This window comes from Brienomyrus brachyistius, chromosome 7, assembly GCF_023856365.1.
Source record: "Brienomyrus brachyistius isolate T26 chromosome 7, BBRACH_0.4, whole genome shotgun sequence".
Taxonomy (NCBI): domain Eukaryota; kingdom Metazoa; phylum Chordata; class Actinopteri; order Osteoglossiformes; family Mormyridae; genus Brienomyrus; species Brienomyrus brachyistius.
The window spans coordinates 9,234,467-9,255,732 of record NC_064539.1 but is presented as its reverse complement, the minus strand read 5'-3'; the positions used below and the strand labels follow the sequence as shown (position 1 = coordinate 9,255,732).

At 42.0% G+C, this 21,266-nt stretch overlaps 1 protein-coding gene across 1 annotated transcript in view; it reads right to left on the bottom strand.

Moving 5' to 3' along the window:
- LOC125745765 (serine/threonine-protein phosphatase 2B catalytic subunit gamma isoform-like) overlaps positions 1-12,976 on the bottom strand; it is a 29,194-nt gene extending 16,218 nt beyond the window's left edge. The window contains 1 exon segment of the mRNA XM_049018941.1: positions 12,370-12,976. Coding sequence (XP_048874898.1) covers positions 12,370-12,421 — 52 coding nt within the window. The 5' untranslated portion in view covers positions 12,422-12,976.
- Positions 12,977-21,266: the final 8,290 nt, after the last annotated feature.

Sequence of the window (21,266 nt, the reverse complement as noted above, 5' to 3'; positions counted from 1 at the left end):
CCTGGAAAGCACTAACTTGATCTTGTAACCTCATTGCTTGTCCATAAGTAATTAATCAAGCCCACTGGCTGAGTGGCTGAGCTTTGCTCATCACACACGGAGTGGATGGGCAAGCCTAATGTCTGCAGATAGGTCTGTATGGCACTGAAAGCCACAGAGGTGAAAATCCCAGCAATGCTCAGCTGAGCAGAGGGACACCCAAGCATGATGTAATGAGACTGATCACGTCACATCACTTTCAATTACACAAACGAAAGCATTATATAATGTATTGTTACAGGAATCCCGTATTAAAACTTACCCATCATAATTTCAAAGCTTAAGTCTACAACTTTATCTACTATAATACCATTCAACAGACAGGGAATGAGCTGTAACTTAAGGTGAAGTTAATGTTCCAGGTAGGACCAGACAGGGAGCGCAGCCTTCCCAGTGAGGGAATGCGTCATTACACAGTGGCGTTCCTAATCACACAGCAGATTAATCACACACTAAATTCATAATCACCCTGGGCTGGGGGAGCGTCAACCGCCAGACATCACGTGCGTTTTGTGCCCCGCACACGCAGGCACACATACATACACGTAAAACGAGACGCGATCATGCAATGCACAGTGACAGAGACAATGGTGATGCAGTCGGAGATTCAGCTGCTTCCTTTGAACTTCAGTCACATGGCAACACTTCACATAGTGAAGTGGGGGGGGGGGGGGGCAGCAAGAGGGCTGCGACAACTGCGACAGCATTGAACAATTTTTCATCCCAATATGCCTCAAACACACTCAAACATAAATACATCTCTTCTGTCCCCTGCAAGATGGTATGGTGTAATCCATGGACAAACACAAAGATAAGCCCAAAGTGTAAGTGCTGGAACCACAAAGCTCCAAGCTCAAAGCCCTAAGCCCTAAATAAAGAGGGCTAGCACCTGCCCAATTAGAGCTCTCAACTTCCCAGGAGAAATCTTGCCAGTGATGCCAGAGAAAGATCTCTGAACTAGTTCACTTCACAAGATGTTTCTGGTTTCAATCGTTATCTCTTGCTTCCACTTGTCACCATCAAAAAGCCAAGAGGCACAATCAAACAGTTGCTGGCGGACAACCTGTAACAAAGCAAAAGACTACTTAAAAAGGAAGGAAAGGAAGCCGTGACTGAGTAAAACCCAAGCATAACAATATGACAACGTTGTGAACAATGCCTGTGACAGCAGACATCGAAAACAATTCATCTGAATATTCTCCAGGTTTTTTTAGTTAAGGTGCAGACCACTGGAGTGGCCTTCAACAGCGTGGAACATGAAAGAAAAATCAGAACCTTCCAAAATGCTCAAACATAAGGTGAGCAGATACTGAAACAAGTTTGTTTGCCTTAAAGCTTACTGCTGGTTTACAGCAGCTAACAAATTAAAATCCCAGTAGTACAAGGTACCCACCCAGCAAACGAGGGTTGTGGAGCTGGATGAAGTACATCTTACACCATACATGACCCACCTCCCGAAGAAAGAAACACCCACTCAGTAATAAACTAGTTACGATGTGAAGAGATCTGGGGATTACTGGGTGTGACCGTGGCCACCACCAATACAATGTTATCTGGATGTTTCCATAGTCCCTATTCTACGGGATCTTTTGGCATCTGACCTACCTGCAGTTCTAAGTAACGCTGCTGAAGTCGTTAAGTCAGTTAAAACACACCGGTTTAAACATGCAACGCCCTGAGAGAATGAATATGTGAGCTCCCATCTTGGGAAAATTCCTGGTTAACCCAGAGATGACTCCCTGACTCCTGGCCAAAGAACCCTCCCAAGAGGTCTTGCATCAGTGAAGAGAAACTGGAAATTCGCTGAATTGCTCAGCATTAGTCACCTGGTCGTCTGCCAACAACATTATGATCCCAAAGGTTCAGGAGACCTGCAGAACATGCAAAGGCTACCGAAGAAAAATTACAGGCCAGATTCTAGATTCTCGCAGGAGGAAATAAAATTGCTTCACTACCAATGATGGGGTACAGATATTCAAAGGCGGAGAGGGAAAATGAGAAAGAGAGAGGGATAGGTGAGGCAAAGAGTCACATGACTCTGGCGGAGAAACACTGGGCTCATGCATGATTAATGGCTGAGTAATGACATGGGCAGGGAAGCAGCCCAGGAGGTTGCGTTACAATCTTGAAGTGCACAAGGGTGAACATCCTGTTGGGAAACGGCCACCATGAAACACTCAGAGGCTCGTGAGGGGAAGGCCACCTGCGGAGAGAAGAGCAGCTGCACCCAAGCAGCACTTCTTAGCAAGAGGATCCGCGCTTAACCCTGGACACCATCTTTCGCTTCACTAATATTTCTGCCACTTCTCTTTTGGTTTTGTTTTTCGGCACTGCAGCTAAACAATGGTTCAGATCACAGGAAGCTGAAGAAAAGTAGGCAGAAGGAGGGGTCGACACTCTACTTGCCATGGTAACTGCTTCGCAGCAAAGTCATCAGCCGTCTGCTCAAACTCAGCAGTCTCATCTAGACAGAACTTAATGACTTTTCTTCTAGACGGCATCTACCTCAGAGACACGCGAGACAGATTTTCTATCACTCTTCCACAGCGAGCATTGATCTTGATGTGATGTGGCTGCTGAGAAGGTTGCTTATTGAAGCAGATTTAAGTTAACTGTTGTACCCTTTGTAAAAGCCAAACCTTCCTGGCTGGCAGTGGGAGCTTTTGGCCAACAGTTTATGCTGACATTTAAGCGTTTAGTTGATTTTCATTTGACGTAACATACAATTTCACCCTTAACTTTTACCCGTAACTTAATTTTACCCTTAATTCGGGTTGATAATATTGAGTTTATTAATATTGAGTTTATTCATGCCTCCAGGGAACAAGACAAGGAACCATCAGGATACGTGTTCATTTGATAAATCTACTGATCTCTAGACAACCTTGATTGAAAACAAATAATATTACAATACAATTCTAAGCCATTTACAGCTTAATCCATGGAGGCATAACTAATAATGCTAATTCTTCTGAAGACTGGAGTATAATTGAGTAACACACCCCCTAACGGCATTTAGAACCACACAGCCCATATACTCATTCAGCTGTGCTTTAAATTATTCATTTCCCTTTGATGGTTTGATTTAAGGCCAGTGAGAGGTAGAACTGCCAAAATTACTGCTAGATCTGAGGATGTCAGATATTGAAAAGCAAGCAGACACTCCCCAGAGATCTGTCTGAATGGTAGATTTAACAGAAAGTTATATAAAAAAAATCTTATATATATATATATATATATATATATATATATATATATATATATATATATAAGCGGCATGTACACACACACACACACACGCACACAAATATATATATAATTTTCCTTTTGACCCAAAATCCAAATTTGGCATGAGTTTCACTGCAATCAAAAGTGGAGCACACGAGTCCATTAAACTTGTGGCAAGTCCATGCTATTGTTTCACTCCTTTGAAAATGCGGACTACTTTTCAGCCAGACCATATACATATGCTTCCACTTTCCATAAACTGATTCTAGATACACCTGCGAGGCTAAGGGGCATAGCAATGCTTGCAGAAAGCACAGGAACTCCAGTTACATGTATAGCGTGGATATGGTGACACACAGGGAAGTGGGAACAGCACAGACATGGCAACCCATACACTAGTGTATTATTACTCTACATTTTATTCTTCACTTTCACACTTTTGAAGGAGCCAAAGATGCTTGCTTATTTACATAGCATTGATAGTTGCTTATTTACATAGGACAAAAGAAAAACACAGTACTATGCAAATATCTTAGGCCAGGGGTTGGTAACTTGTGGCTCACAAGCCACAATGCGGCTCTTTGAGCAGGAGGTTGTGGCTCTTCTCAGAACGATAAGACATGAAAATGTGAATAACTTTAAGATATTATGATAAATGATTTATATTTAAGAAAGCATTATTTATGAGATAAAGCTGGGCGGTATGACCAAAAAATTGATGTCACGGTATTTTTCAAAGTTATATCTGTTTCGCAATATACCATAGTATGACTGGGCATTTACCACATTTTACAGGATTTTACAGGACACATTTTTATTTAATGTTTTTGCATTGTTCCCACATTAATTATATTATTTTATTAGCCATTGCGCCTATCCACTACTTTAATGATAACATACGGCTAACGTGTTTGTCGGCTAACTGCTTATAGATAAACGGCTAATGTTAAGGTGTGCGCCGGACAAGTTATCAAACACTTATCAAAAATGTTAAGTTCAGTGTTGCTTGAACATGAACTTTACTGACCTCGCGAAATTTCTCATAAAGACCGGGATGTCAGTCTTTAAGGTGCTTCACCAAGTTTGACGTGCTACTTGACTTCGTCGCCACAACTTTGCAGCACTGTTTGCGTAGAGGCTTATCGACATCCTTAGCCTTTCCATGCTCGTCTGCAAAATACTTCCAAACGGGACTTTTTCGGTTTTTTTTTCCTTAGTAAAGCAGCTTGCGAAGTGGCTTCAACTGCAGTATATGCCAAGTTCAGCCAACTCGGTATCAGTGTGTTAACCAGCGCGAATGAGTTCAATGGCTATTGAGAGGAGGGGAGGGCTGCGCGAGTGTGTGCGCGTGCCTGAGCTGTAGTGGTGCTGTGTAAAGTGTGGCGAATGAGGCGATAACCGCACTGTTGGTATCAATAATGGTGAAAATGATTATCTAATCAGACACTAATTTTTAATATTGATTAGTATCTGAGAACCGACAACCCCAGTGTCTCATTATTTTCAACTCCAGCGTCAGCTATATCTTCCGTTTCTGATCTTTTCTGGTACAGATTTGCCAATGCAGCGGCGAAAATGGTCACCCCTTAAAGTTGCCAGCTGCGCCACTTTCCAAACCTTGTGTAGGCTATTTAAACAGGTATTGCGGTATAAGAAAAGTATCATATTATAACAATAATAAAAAACACTGTTTGGTATGAATCGGTATACCGCCTAGCACTAGGCTAATATTATTTTTCATTTAGATATTCCTTTAGCTATATGTGAATGAGGCGGTCCAAAGCACGCTTCTGTTACATCTTAACTGCATAATTTACACCTTCCTCAAAGTCATTCTCCACGACGAGATTACGTCTGTGGTCAAATGGTATGCTTAATGGCGTTTTCTTCAGTGTCCAAGATTCGATGTAGGCTTCCAAGTTTATTGCGATTCCTACTTCTTTCATATACTTTTTGTAGTAAATCGTCACCACGCCTTCCCGGGTCTTTGTAAAATTATTATATTTTCATCGATCTATAAATTATAGCGAGCTGAGTTTGGAGTGGTGAACACATTTTGCGGTCAGCACAGTTACAAGTAGTAAAGTGGAGAGTGAAGGGCAAATGACTGCAGAGCCAAACAAACTTGGGTGATGGTGAAGACTATTGCTACAGAACTGAACAATATCGTGATATCGGTCACCTTTACACTGTTACGCGTCAAAGTGATTTAAAACAAACAGCCCCCCTCCCCGCCCCAAAATTGTTTTTCTTAATTTTTTTGTAAGTACAGTGGTACCTCAATTCTAGAACTCATTAGAACTCGAATTTCTTAAAAGTCAAACCACCCAGTTTGAAAAAAAAGACCTACAACTCAATCTGAATCTCAGAAGTCCGTGAACCGTGAACACCAACCTAAGATAACTTGTACGCGCGGGGAAATGAGTCAGGGGGCACATCTCTCAGCGGAAACAAGGGGTAGCGCTTCAGTCTCAGCCTCGCATTCACTGTGATAGCATCATTTGTTGGTGACAGTGCTTTTTTATTGAAAATATCAGGTAATACACTGTACTTTATAATTTTGGTAGCCATTGCTCACCAAAAATTTACGCAATAGTTATACAAATGTTACAACCTGAAAGTTTGCAATTTACGAACAAATTAATGAATACAGAGTAATAATAAAAATGAACAATGGACCGCATGGCATAGTCTAGTGTTGGCACAGTGTTGGGGCATGGCTTGGGGTTGTCACGATCTGTCAAGCCAGGACTGGGGAAGCACTGGGCTTAATTGAGAACAGGCAGAACAACACCATAACGTTACAATGACCGGACTGGGGAAACAAACTGAAACGCGGACTAAATACAGAGCACTACTGACAACAACCAGAAACAGCTGATCACACGGGGACTCCACACGAGGTTAACGAGGGGGCGTGACACACGGGAGTGGACGATCGGGGCAGGACAGGGGTAGTGTTGAGGTACATTCTTTATCGTTTTAGAAGCCATTCAGAAAAAATACCCTTCTTGTTTTATCCTGTTCATTTTGTGTTTAAATGCTAAAAAAAACATTTATGTGTAATTTTTTGGGGCCGGGAACCAATTAATTGGTTTTCCATTATTTCTTATGGGGAAAATTCGATCAGAACTCAAACATTTAATTCAAACCTAAGTTCTGAATGGATTAAGTTCAAGTTCTGAGGTACCACTGTACTTAAAGTTTTGTTGTTGTGTTAAATGCATATATACCAATATCGCATTTAAAAATAAAAAATAAAAAATCGCATGTAAAACCCTCTTCTCTATCCATTGCAGCTCTTTGTAAATCTATCAGACATTTAGGATAAAATGGCTCTTTGCTTTAAAAAGGTTGAAAACCTCTGTCTTAGGCAGTCAAAGTAAATGTTTAAATTATCTTCATGTTCGTCTAAAACTTATTTTTATGCCTGTCAAAGTGTCAGCTTAACCACTTCAAAACCTCTCCTAAAATTGCTCTAGTATTTGCAGCAAACATCTAATACACCCATGTCTTTTTTGACTCAACCACTACACCGCCTCTTATGGCTAATCAATACCTCACAGAGTTATTTTTAACTTATTAATTATCTATGTGAGGTGGTTGTGAAATGTAACAAATACACGGAATGTCTAGGGTGCCCCTGAGGAGAGGTTTGGGAACTGAAGCTGTGTTCATCTAGCCGTCCAACTAGATATCATTAGTTTTTGAAAGAAAAGAAGAAATACTTATTATTTTTTATTGTGTTAATTTGAATATGCTCTAAAGTTAATGTTTTTGTTCTGGGAAAATATACACGTACAACTTAGATAAACAGCTTTAAACATTTCCCTTGACTCACTAACACTTTTGCACTGTACTGTATGTATAAAACTATTGCATAAAAATAATTACAAAATGCACTACAGTACAATAATGCAATGCATTCATTGTGTATATATGACGTATAATAATTAGAGTATAACATATTACAGAAGTATACAGCATGTTATACAGCAGAAACAAATATTATAGATGAAACAATGGAGCAGGAACATGGAAGATGAGAAAAGATAAACAAAGGAGTCGATGCTAATTGAGCAAACGGGACACCGGTAGGTAGAGCAGGGAGGGGGCAGGCTGAATAAAGGGAACTGGAAAGCCTGGGAGAACAATAGGGTTTGCAGGTGGGGAGTGTGGAGGAATTTAGGAAACCTGGGGGAAGGGAATTCCACAGGCAGGGTAGCACCCTGGAGAAGGCTCAGTCCACAGAGTTACGTGGTTTAGACGGAAGGAGACTCGGAAGGCCAGGATGAGGATCAGAGGGAGACTGATGGGGAGGGGGGCCAAATTAATGAGGATGGGGGGGCCTCAGGCTAGAGACATTCTGGGGCCCTACCAAAAGAAAGTATTTTGGAGAATACAAAATACTAAGTGCTTACACCTTGCAGCTCGGGAAGTGGCAGCAATAAGGGTTAAAAAAAGGTCAATATGAGCAAACTTCTAATGCTTTTAATTGACTTTGGTGATTGTCTATGTAACTCTGATTGTGACTGAGGGAGATGAAGTAAAGGGAAAAAAAAATATTTATTATTATTTTTTTTTACGAGTGCCGTTTACAAACTCAGCACTTAAAAAACACACATAGAAATACAGACACTTCGACCCGGCACTTTTTTGGCAAATAAATGACCATAAAACAATAATAATGGTATCTACTGACAACACTGAATGACCCCCCCCTCGCACAACCTTGTAACCTTCGCGCTGAAAAACATTAGGCAATTAACAATAAGCAGGTGTGACAGATGTACATGTAAACAAATGGAGGGGAAAAAAAAAAACACTCACACAATTCACTCCAGAGTTTTACTCAACTCAAGATGCCTGCTGTGAAAGGATAAAGCAAAGAATATAAAATATTTACATATTTTAGAAATAAATTGCCGAATAAAAATTATTTTTGGGCCCTGGGCTACTGCCCTGGTAAGCCCATGCTAAAGCCTGGGCTTAGGTATGAGAAGATCACAGACAGGAGGGAGAAGATTGCTGAGAACCTCATAAAAGAGAGGAGAATAATTTTGAAAGCCAGGGAGTGCAGGAGAAATATGACAGTGGGTCTGAACACGGGTGTCAAGGTGGGCTGCAGAATTCTGGACCGGCTGAATCTTGTGACCCTGGAGGCGGTACCCATGAGCAGGGATGGCCGAGATAAAGGTATGGAGGAGGAATTCAAAGGCGGGCTGGGAGAGAAAGGAATTGATTTCGGCTTGCAGATTGAAAAAGAAGATTTTGACTGTAAAGGAAACAAGGGACAAACGAAAGAGAATTACTTACAAGACTGGCCCATGAAGGTGGACACCGAAAATAAAGTCTCCCAAACCTAACCACTGCTACCAGGTGACAGATGAGATAACCCTGCTTACTCAGGTGTCTCGCACTGCAGTTCAAATACAGTAATATTTTTAACACCTCAAATACAGACAGGATACCAAAGAAGCCTTCAGGAAACTGCATATATAAACATGAGCTTGTGTTTCCACATATATGCTTCTCAAGTGTATTTTATTAATTTTAACCCTGCAGTCACTTAGCGTATCTCTGGCTATATCACATGTGCTTCCTAAACATCTGACTTGAACAAGTTCTCTCTGAATGCGCCCTTATGAGGTCTCACTCGGGTGGCAGCAGACTAGAGTCAGCACAGTCATGCTTGCTGGGGGCCGTCCTCCTGTGATGTCCCAATGCACTGTGATGTCAAGGCTAGCTGTAGCTAAAATAGCTAGAACTCGGTCCGGTTTATTTTTATATAACATCCTTGACAACAACACAGCCTCAGGGCCCTTAAAAATAGCGGCATTACAAGCGCAGTTAGGAGAATAAGACTCCTGGTGCTCTCTCGTCGCCTCGTCTCTCTTAATCGCGACGCTGATTCATTTCATCATTCATTCGTTCCTCGCTTTTTAGCACAGGTCTTGATGTAATGCCGCGCTCTTTTCAGGTGACAGCCAGCAGTTTAGGCAGTGAAGATTCCTGACAGACACAGCCGCCAGGGGAAAGGAGACTCAGTGAGGAGTTTTACATAGGACAGATATGCCTCTGGAAGCCGTTCGTGACTGGAGACGGAGAACAAACAGGAGAGCTTTGGACACACACTCGAGCTCGGAGGGGACAAAATGCAATGAGTGAGAGTGAGTGTGTGTGTGTGTGTCTATGCACGTGCCAGTTTCAATAAAAGCGGCCCAATGCTGCCCCCCACCTCCTACAGCACCCCATCCAGGGCAGTCACTCCAAAATAGAGCTATCCACCATGCCTCACTTGATGAGCTGTCTCTTCCAGTCCCCTTCCTGGCAATCTCCCAGTAGCAGGGTATCCCCAAATTCCACTGTAAGATAGAGTATGCAGTACCACACTGACCTCGGTACCTCAGAGCACATGGGTGGGGGGCAGGGATGTTACCATCTTACATTCAACCTCAACCGCTCCTCTGCTCCGAGGAATTCTTAAGATGTTCCAAGTCTGTCAGGGTGTCAGTAAAATGACACCAGTAGGGCTGCTGTCCTCCATATAACCAATAATAACTAAGAGGGATTGGGTGTGTACTGTGGTTACCAATGTGGACATTAGTGGAGGTGATCCAGACTAGCAAGTCTCCCTTCGGGCACAAAAATGACACACTGGTTGGGATTCGCCTTAAAGGTGGATCAAAAGCAGCAGCTCCAGGAACCCCCCCACACACACACCCCAACAGGGACATACTGACCTAGGAGCAAGACCTGCCCTTACACGTACCTCCGCATTTCAATTTGCCAAAGTCCTGAACCCCTGTGGATTTCCCCACCGTGCTGCCAAGCCTGGGACAGAGACGGCGTAGGGTGGGGGGCCAGGGCCCGGCGTGGGGTGAAGCCATGACATGCTAAGATTAACCCGCTTCCAACAGGGAAGCAATGACAGAACAGAGTTCCTTTCATGCACATTTCAAAGAAAACAGGATCACCTTATTTTGACAATTTTTTTTATATTCACGCGATTGGATCCATGCTTTAAAATATGCGTTTTATTTCTGTTCACCGTAAACCTCAATGCAAAAGTTGCTCAAATCTTTTCAGCCCAAGGCTTAATCTGATGCCTCTCTGAATGGCGACATGCTTTTACATGACTGGGCTGTCGGACTCGTACCTGGGCAGAGGCGGATTCACCGAAACACCATGAGCTGCTCATTTCAGCAGCGACCGCATGCGATTAAATCAACATCAAACTAATCCACATGCTCAGATCAAACACGGTGCCCCAGCACTCTCCGGGAGCACTCAAAGCCCTTGGAGATAACGAAATCAAAATCAAACCATCTTGTTATTTTTTTCTTTCCTTACTTGGTGCCGGAGGTCTCATTATGTAGCCTTCACAGTCTTTGGTACATAAGAAAGTGCACTTTCAAGGCGTGCAGGCCCTGCGCTTCGGAGCAATGCTGTGTGTGTATGCAGCACGCAAGATGCCACAAAAATGCCTCTTAAATGGCAACATAAAAACATTCAGACCCTGAACATAATGATAAACAAGAAGCGGGCATTTGCCCACTTAGAGGAACATGCGAGTGTTGCTATGGTTTCAGCCAGTCTGATTCTTAACGAACTCATTCGATATTTAAAAAAAAAAAAAACAGGTCTAAAGTATATCTCAAGATAGCCCAGAACAAAGATTGGACTTCATTAAAGAATTTGTGTACTGAACAACTTAAAGCAAAAGGTAACAAATTAAAGCAGGATCTCTTATGTGATAAAGTGTAAAAGCCGGACACTTCACATAATTGCCTCCATATTCATTTAGAAATTTGTGTCATTTATTAATGTCAGTTTTACCGGAGGTCAGACACCATGGGGGGGTGATTTTTTTGGTGCATGCAGTCCACTGCACAGAAGAGCAAAGCGACTTAAATATAACTGAGACATGTTTAAATTCCTCCTACGGGGACATTTAGTTACACAAGCCTGAGTGGTGGCAGCACTGAATTCACCTGTGACATTCACGAGGGGGTGGGCTGGGCTTAATTAATTCTTCAGATCCCCTCCCAGGACTGCAGCATTTAAACCCGTCAGGTGCCGGTAGTCACGACTCCCGCCAGCTTGCGTGTGAAACGCATTAATCACCGTTTCTCTCCCTTGATCCTTGAAAAATGTCCCCTTGTGCCCCTTCCAACTTTAGTTGAAACCAAATATAAGGCTCCACAAAGGTCCGACATATTTTCAAAAAAAAAAAAAATACAAAAAAAACCCGTTGCTTCATAAGCAGTTAACATGTCAGATATATAAAATAAAATCAGTCGACCAATAGCGCGAAAGACAGCAAACGACATATTTGAAAGACATAGAAACATATTATATGTACGGCCATGCGGAGTTCCGGGGATGCACATACATAACATGTGCGCCTGTATACTGGGGTCTCCCGACTTAGATATGCCGCAAATTCAAGTCGCGTTTCAGTGCGCATCGCAGCCCCGGAGGCTGCAGGTTTCCTGTCTCTTAGAGGAGAATAAACCCGCCAATAAACCCGAGAAAAAACCCGAGAACCGCAAAGGCGCTTTTTTTTACAGCCCTTCCGTGTTACTGTTGCATTTCGTGTGTCGATTACTTCTTTGACAGCTGCTGAACAAAACTTACAGCGGCTACAGCAGGACCTTTTCAATCATTTGGATAGCTACAAAAAATGCGTTAAATCATACCCTCCCTTCCCCGGAAAAAAATCTAACAAAATAAAATTAAAATTAACCGGAAACCAGAGGCTGCAGCTGGACGGCAATTTAAAGTGTAGGGAAACGTGGTCGGAGGTGTAGCGTGCCTATGTGCCTGGATAACGCCCTGTCGAAGCAATTCAGTCGTGTGTGTGCAGAGGGGTGTGTAAAGGACAAATATGAAGATAATCGGCGAATAACAGGGCTTAAACCCCGTCAATTGCATCCAGCTGGCCGACGACGCCGAAGGGTCGTATCACCCAGGTTTAGGTCCACCCCTCAACGCCCCGAACTGGAGGCAGACCGGTGAATGTCAAAGTATTATAGCCCAGAAACCCCCGCTAACCCCCGAGGAAGAAAGAGACCCGGCTGCTGAGCAGCGGCATCTTACCTTTAATCGGCCGATCGGTGGTAGACTGCTTGTTCATCTCCTTTCCTGACATCTCCGGACCTCGTCCGGCAGCTAACGAGCTGAGACCGTCCCTCGGCGTAACCAGCGATGTAAATTTGCCAGCCGACTATGCTAGCTAGCGGTGATCTTTTCCGTTTTGGTCCCGAATAGTAGACCCAGGACACCAACCCCCCCCCTCCCCGAAATGGGACTCCTCGTCTAGGCTGGTTTCAAGATGAAAAAAACTATTGAGGGAAAGGGGAAAGGGGGAAACTCAGCTTCTGTCAACGAAATTGTGACTAATTTTATTTTTATTATTTTGCATTCGGTGTCTTTTAGTAGCTATCCAGCTGCTGTCAGTTTCTATCAGAATCGACGAAGCCAGCGGAGATACAAGAGGGGAAAAACTGTGAAGATCTAGCTAATTTAGCTGCTTCCTCATTGAGGAAAAACCTACTACTCTAACAATACAAAATAACACACGAAATGTCCATTTGATTCGTTCAGCTGCTTCTCTGCCTGTTGGCTTTGGTACGGTACTGACCCGATCTGCCTCCCAGTCTCTCTTCGTCTTCTTTCGGATTAAACTGTAATCCACCGCAAGCGGATTTCCTACAACATGGCGGCATCAAATCGATAAACGCACTGAATTATGGGTACTGCAGTGCGACGAACGTCTTACAGCTAAGCAGGTATTTTTAAAAACCCCTACAATTCCCGAACAACTTCACTTTTGACGATTTCTAGTTTGAAAATATGTTTGGTGTATGGGAAATGTATTTTATAGCGACGTCATCGAATTCGTGACAGTCAGACTACACATTAAAAGCAACCTTGACGATAGGGGAAATAAATAAATAGATATATCATTTAAGTATATTTTGAAAATTTTATTAATATGATTAATTTAACAAAATGGATTAAATAATGAGCCTATTTGTTAGAACGTTTTGAGTAGCGTGTGGGTTTGGACTACCTATTCATGTCCGGACAGTCTTAGGTTTGAATCCCAGAACCAGCAGTGTAACAATGTCATCGTTCTTCCATTAATCCTGAGGACTCCAGGGACAGTGTATGGCCATGTTAACTGACCCAAGGTCTCCTCACTTGTACCTCTCTTTGGAGAAGTGTCTGCTAAATAAATAAATGAGAAATGGTCGTTTCCATTGTATATATTTGTCTAACGGCGTGAAATGCGCGTACCCTGTAAACCTTTGCTTGGAATTTTATTTTGAACCAATTCAAGGTTCCTCTGTTTGGAATTTTTAGAGAAGATAGAATCTCTGTCCCTTCTAACGTGACTAACAAGCATGTCCCTTACACACATCACATTATCTCAGAGGACGAAATGTATTTCTGTCTTTTGCTTCTAATTCGAATTTAGAAGAAATTACCCAGGGATGATTAGTTGACATGAAAATGACTAGCTATTTCCTGTAACATTTGTGGGTGGAGGAGGAATCTGGTAATAATTTAATTTAATAATTTTCCAGCAGATGCTCCCTCCAGTGAATATTGCCTATCGTAGATGAAAACTGCTTCTAACTTGTATACAGGTAAATAATTCACAACAATTATGTTGATAAAAATTTTTTTCTTTGCTATGGTAACACCTTAAGCCAATTCTGGTAAAAGTGCATAATTCCCAGCACAGCTACTGGTCAGTGTTGAAGCCATGTATTTTTCATGTACAGTCATGGCCAAGAATTTTGAGAATGACAAGTATTAGTTTTCACAAAGTTTGCTTCAGTGTTTGTAGATCTTTTTATCAGATGTTTCTATTGTATACTGAAGTGCAATTAAAAGCATTTCATGTGTGTCAAAGGGTTTTGTTGACAAGTACATTAAGTTTATGCGAAGAGTCAATATTTGCAGTGTTAGCCCTTCTTTTTCAAGACCTCTGCAATTTACCCTGACATGCTGTCAATCAACTTCTGAGCCAAATCCCGACTGATGGCAGCCCATTCTTGCATAATCGATGCGCTTGGAGTTTGCCAGAATTTGTCTGGCAAGAAGTGTCCACCCACTTCTTGAGGATTGACTACCAGTTCTAAGTGAGATTAAGGTCTGGGGAGTTTCCTGGCCATGAACCCAAAATGTTATGGTTTTGTTCCCCGAGCCACTTATCACTTTTGCCTTATTTCACTGTGCTCCGTCATGCTGGAAAAGGCATTGTTCATCTCCAAAATGTTCTTGGATGGTTGGAAGAAATTGCTCTCGGAGGATGTTTTGGTACCATTCTTTATTCGTGGCTGTGTTCTTAGACAAAATTGTGAGTGAGCCCACTCCCTTGGCTGAGAAGCAACCCCACACATGAATGGTCTCAGGATGCTTTACTGTTGGTATGACACAGGACTGATATTAGCGCTCACCTTCTCTTCTCCAGACAATCTTTTTTTCTGGATGCCCCAAACAATCAGAAAGGGGATTAACCCAAGAAAACGACTTTACCCAAGTCATCAGCAGTCCAATCCCTGTACCTATTGCTGAATATCAGTCTGTCCCTGGTGTTTTTCTTGGAAAGAAGTGGTATCTTTGCTGCCCTTCTTGACACCAGGCCATCTTCCAAAAGTCCTCACCTCACTGTGCATGCAGATGCACCCACACCTGACTGCCGCCATTCCTGAGCAAGCTCTGCACTGGTGGTGCCCTGATCCCACAGCTGAATCAACTTTAGGAGATAGTCCTGGTGCTTGCTGGACTTTCCTGGGTGACCTGAAGCTTACTTCACGACCTTGAAGTTCTTGATGATCCAATAAACGGTTTATTTGGGTGCAATCTTGCTAGCAGTAATGTGTTTCCTTGCAGGTAACCATGGTTAACAGAGGAAGAACAATGATTTCAAACCCCACCCTCCTTTTAAAGCGTCCAGTCTGCTATTCTAACTCAATCAGCACGACAGAGTGATCTCCAGCCTCGTCCTCGTAAACACTCTCACCTGTGTTAACGAGAGAATCGCTGAAATGATGTCAGCAGGTCCTTTTGTGGCAGGGCTGAAATGCAGTGGAAATTATAATTTTTTTGGGTTAAATTCATTTTCATGGTAAAGAGGGACTTTGCAATTAATTGCAATTCATCTGACCATTCTTCATAATATTCTGGAGTATTTGCAAATTGGCATCATTAAAAACAGAGGCAGCAGCATTTGTCAAAATTCACATTCATGTCATTCTCAAAACTTTTTGTCATGGCTGTAGAATTGACATTATTTTTGTCAGAATCTGTACAACGATATAATTCCATGTAACAAACCGTTATGAGTTGCTAAGACTGCAGTCTCTTCACTCAGTCTATCATCATCTGTACTGGAAATGAAATTAATTTAACATAGCCTTCTAAGCTTCTTGTGTATGCTAATTAGAACGGTGACATACAATTTAATTACTGGTGCTTAGAAACTAACGCTCTTTATATTGTAGTTTAAGAACTAGGTTACAGCAGCAATATGGTTTCTTCTATCTATAGGCCTATAGAGGGAGTAGCTTGAAAATAATATGTCCTTGAGTGATCATGGGCTATATTTTTGTGTGTCAGGATTTCAGTTATCATTTTTGTGCCGGGGCTCCTTGGCAGTTATGGCACATTAATACAGAAGACTGTTGAGTTTCACAAAATACTGATCTATGGAACTATAGGGGGAAAAATGCGGCACTGAAAATTGTTCCTCACTTTCTGATTGTGTAATCAAGTCAAGAATAAAGACCCCCAAAATGTCTGTTTTTTTTCCCTCTTTCTCACAGCCTTAACTTTGATTATTACTTCTTTTTTAGAAGAACCCATTAAATATAGGTCAAAAAATGAGGTTAGACTTTCAAAACCGAATTCTGCGGCTCACTGTACTCATTGTACATGTCCTGCCTTCTCACAATCCCCTGTGACTCAACCACATAGTTGGAAACATGCGCGTGACGTGGCAGTAAGCTCCTGGACTTGCAGGTACGATGGACTTTCACACACCTCCTGAACCCTCTTTGCGGTGAAGGCCACTTCCCTTGTCAAGAGAAAGTAAAACAATGCCATCACAGAGAAGTGAGAATAAACCAGAGGCCTGTATCACAAAGCAGGATTTCTTGTTTAGCCAGGTAACTTACCAGATTTAAGGTAGTCTGGTCTGAACATAAGTTAACGAAAATAAAGTCTGTTTAAACTGGGGTACCTTAAATCTGACAAATTATCTGGCTAATGTAAGTGAATGAAGATAAAGTCCGTTTAGCTCAGACTACCCTAACCCCCCCCCCCCCCCCCCCACGACCCAGTAGGATAAGCGGTTTGGAAAATGGATGGATGGATGGATACCCTAAATCCAACAAGTTATCACGTTAACCAAGAAATTCTGCTTCGTGGAACATTACCCTGATGCTTGAATAATACACTGTGTTCCAAATTATTATGCATGTAGGATTTTAGTTAAATAAACATTTGGGTTTTAGTTTTTCTGTGGAAGTTTTTGCTTATGTTGTTTCCCCTGTCTGTGCAGATCACCGATGTCAATCTCAAACAGGGTTGATAATTAGTTTCCCAGCTGAGCCTAACTAAAGCTTGTTCCACATTATTAAGCAAGTCAGTTTTCATGCAGTATGGGGAAAAAGAAGGACCTGTCTGCCGATGAAAAGTGTGAAATGGTGCAATGCCTTGCGAAAGGAATGAAAACATTGGGTATGTCACGAAAACTTAAGCAAGATCATTGTACTGTTAAAAAATATGCGTGTGATTCGGAGAGGAAACGGCTTTGTTCAGATAAAGGCATGTTAAGGAAAGTTTCTGTCAGGCAATCACATCGTATTGAGAGCAGCTATTAAAAAGCCACTGATGAGCAGCAAGCAGGTACTTGAAGCTGCTGATGCCTCTGGGGACCCAAGAACCTCTTGATGTAAGCTGCATTTCGGCCACGCCTAACCAATGCTCACAAGGAGAAACATTTGCAGTGGGCTCAGAAATGCATGAAGACTAATTTTCAAACAGTTTTATTCACTGACCCAGATGGATGGAGCTCTGGATGGTTGAAGGATGGCCACCATGTCCCAACAAGGCCGCGACGTCAGCAAGGAGGTGGCGAAGTGATGATTTGGGCTGGAATAATGGGGAGTGAGATGGTATGCCCCTTTCGGATGCCTGAAAGTATCAAGATGACCTCTACAAAATATGTGGGGTTTCTAACTCACCATTTCCTGCCATGGTATAAAAATAAGTAAAATCATGCAAGACATAGCACCATCACATGCTGCAAAAGATACCATTGAATCTTTGGCTGCTATGGGTATAAAGGGAGAAAAACTCATGGTGTGGCCACCATCATCCCCTGACCTCAACCCTATTGAGAACTTTTGGAGCAGGAGATCTATGAGGGTGGGTGGCAGTAAACCTGCAAAAAGCAGCTCTGGGAATGCCGTCCTGGCATCTTCAGATGAGATACAGGCAGAAGATCCCCACGACCGTGACAAATTTTCGAATTTTGAACTTACAAGCTCAATGGATGACTTAAGATGATATCAAGGAGGGGCTCTTATGTTAACTTGTTACTTGATTGGTAAGGATGTTTTTTTTGATTGAAATACCATTTGTTTTTCAGGAAAATGATCTACGTGAAGCAAATATATGACAGATGTGCATTTTCAGTTCTTTACAACTTGATGTTTTGAGACTGTTATGCATAATAATTTGACAATTTTGTTGAATAAAACCGAGGTTATTATATAACCTAATGTAATTCTTGACAATTCAAAAATCACACAAATAAATCATATTCACTGTCGACTGCATTGACTATTTTGGAAAATTGAACAAAAACAGCATATGCATAATAATTTGGAATTTTATATCCACCCCCCCCACCCCCCCCCACCACCACCCCCCACCACCACATCTGGGAGGGAGGCGCTCGAGCGCCCCCCTATGGGCCAACTGCCACTGATAGGTTGCCTACTCCTTTGTTACTTTGCCTTTGTCCTTAGCTGATCTATTAAAACCATATTTACTCACACCTGCATCCCCGGCCTCCTGAGCCTTTCCCTTCACCCGCGCCTGGCAATCCATGACGCAATCTTTCTGACTTAAAAAAAAGCGAATCAAACTGCTCAACATTTGTCAGGAAAAATACACTACAGTCACCCCTTCACATTCCCAAGGGTTAAGGGCAGAAGATCCCGAAGACCGTGACAAATTTTCTAATGATACTTGGGCCCATTATTAAAAACAGAAAAGTGATGGCACTGCCAAATTTAAAAGTTACTGCAAGGAACACAAGATTTCACAGTGAGAAAGCCAGCTAACGCCTGAGTGATACTGGATGCCGAACAAAGACGTGCAGTGAACCCAAGGCCAGATATGCGAATCTGGCAATATTTTATTTTTGTATGTTTACCAAAAATAACTTTAATATTAAGGATAAACAGTAGTATGCACTTACACAAACAACTGACACTTATATTTTATGTAATCCAAATCATTTTCAGTATTGTATATAGGCCATGTTTTTGGTTCATGCATTGTCAAAAATATTCCCATTTGATTGTTCATGGGCAACTAGGAACTGCGAATGTCAAATTTGCAAATCTGGAGAGGCGATTGTAGTTCCTAGCTGTGATAAATGGCTCAAAGAAATCAAGGGATTGTTCCAAAAAGAGCTTGTTGAAAAGGATTTGATACATCTATCCATCCATTTTCTATCTTATCCAAATGCTTCAGACACAAGGCATAGATTAACCCAGGAGGGAACACCAGCCTATCACAGGGCACACTCACAGAACATTCACTTCTATGGACAATTTGACAACTCCAATTCAACTTAGTATGTTTTTTGGCAAACCAGAGATTCAAACTCCACACACACTGGGCCAGGAACTCCAGCTCCCGTCCTAGAGGTGTGAGACAACAGTCCTAACCACTGCACCACTGTGCCACCCCTTGCTACCTCATATTAAGCATTTGTCATTTCTGCAAGTTATACATTATGTTCATTTAAAACTGAGATGAAAGTGATACAATTTTAATTTTGTTCACACTGAAGTAGAACCAAAATTGAGAATTTGGGTTTTCCATCCAGGGTGGCAGGGTGGTGCAGTGGTTAGTGCTACTATTTCACAACAAAAAGGCCCTGAGTTCAGTCCCGGGTCCTTTCTGTGTGGAGACATGCTCTCCCCATGTTCGTGTGGGTTTTTGCCAGGGGCTCCGGTTTCCCCCCCCCCCGTCCAAGAGCATGCAGGGCAGGTTGATTGGCGAGTCGAAATTGGCTGTGTGTTTGTCCTATGGTGTTTTGGCGCCTGCCCAGAGTTGGTTCCTGCCTGCACCCATTGTTCCCCGGATAGGCTCTGGTCCCCCCCACGACCCCAGTTGGGATTAAGGGGTTACCGTGATGGATGGATGGGTTTTCCCTCCAATCGCAGAACAGAATAAATGCAATTAATGTGCAGAATGAATCATTGTTTAGATGAGATACCTTTCCAGCACTGCTCACAAACATGCTGTGTTCCTCCTGCTCTCCAAACACTGAAGGGACAGATAACTGACACCAGAAAGGCTGGGTTTACATTTACTGTAACTCAGACAAACGCTACTATGGTTGAAACCATAAATAAGATGCTTTTTTTTGAAATTCTCTAGTAAAATATAAAACTGCACCAGGTGCAAAACATTTCTTTGCACAAATATGTTGACGAAGAAAATAAACCTAAAGAATGTAAAGTCATGTTTATTGCTATCATCAAGTCAAATTACTGCATTTGTATTACTCTTATAGTCTATACAAAAATTCTCTTTTTCTTGCTATTGAAAATGAATAACATATACGGAGTGTGCATGGTAAAGTTAAAACACTAGCCAGGACCCACACTGAAAATCAGGCTGGGGATGGTTTTTATAGGCGAGAGGCTGGTGGCCAGACCACTCCCATAACCTAGCTGAGCTCAGAATTGACTACACTGAGCTATCTTATGGAAACAGCACCTCTAAGATGAAAAGTGGGGGTAAGAGGCTGTGACATTCGGGTGCCAAGCATGAGTGGCAGGACGAAGAAGAAATGTTGAAGGATTAAAAGTTGTCTAATGGTGACACACCATGGTCATATCCTAAAACTGCAGGGTGCTCTCATTCACAATATTTTGAATATTTTCATTTTAGCCTATGAATCACACAAAAGACTGATTGCATAAAAACTGTGTTCTTACCAAACAATGTGCGCAAGTGATCTTTGTTTCTTTATTCATTTATTGAAAATAAATGCTTTATAAATATTTATAAATCTATATAAACAATTATTTTCAACTAAGAAATACAAACACAAAGGTAACAGAAAACATCCCACTGCATCCTGTATTAGAGATTAGGGACATTTGTTGAGCATGGTCAGCAGTTGAACAGACATTTAACACGTTAAAAAAGTCAGATTACAGACGAGAATTTTGCACCTACGCAATAACTCACCGACACATTTAAAGGCGCTAATGTATTGGCATTTAAGTGTGTTAAAAGTCTGTTCAACAACTAGGCTTGAGCAGCATTAAGGTAATACGGTAATACAGTATAATGCAATGTTTTGCGTACATGTCACTGTCGACTTACGACTGCCATTGGTTCTGACTGCCCAGTTGTAGGTTGATTTGGTTGTAAGTCGGCCCTTTATTTTATATATAAAAATTATGATATAATTGATATTTTATTGATCCCCGTGGGGAAATTCTCTTTACGCCTCCCCAAACTTGTTCTTTGTAGTGCCCAGTGAGCTGGGGGTTAAGGGCCTTGCTGGGTTCGAACGGGTGCCTTCTGATCACAGGCACACAGGCTTAGCCCCCTTAGTATACTCTATAATAAAATTATATCATATTTAAGTCATAGTTTTTTTTTAACCTTTTTATTACGATTTACTTTGTTCATTGTTGCTGGCAGTTGGGGCGGACGCTGTC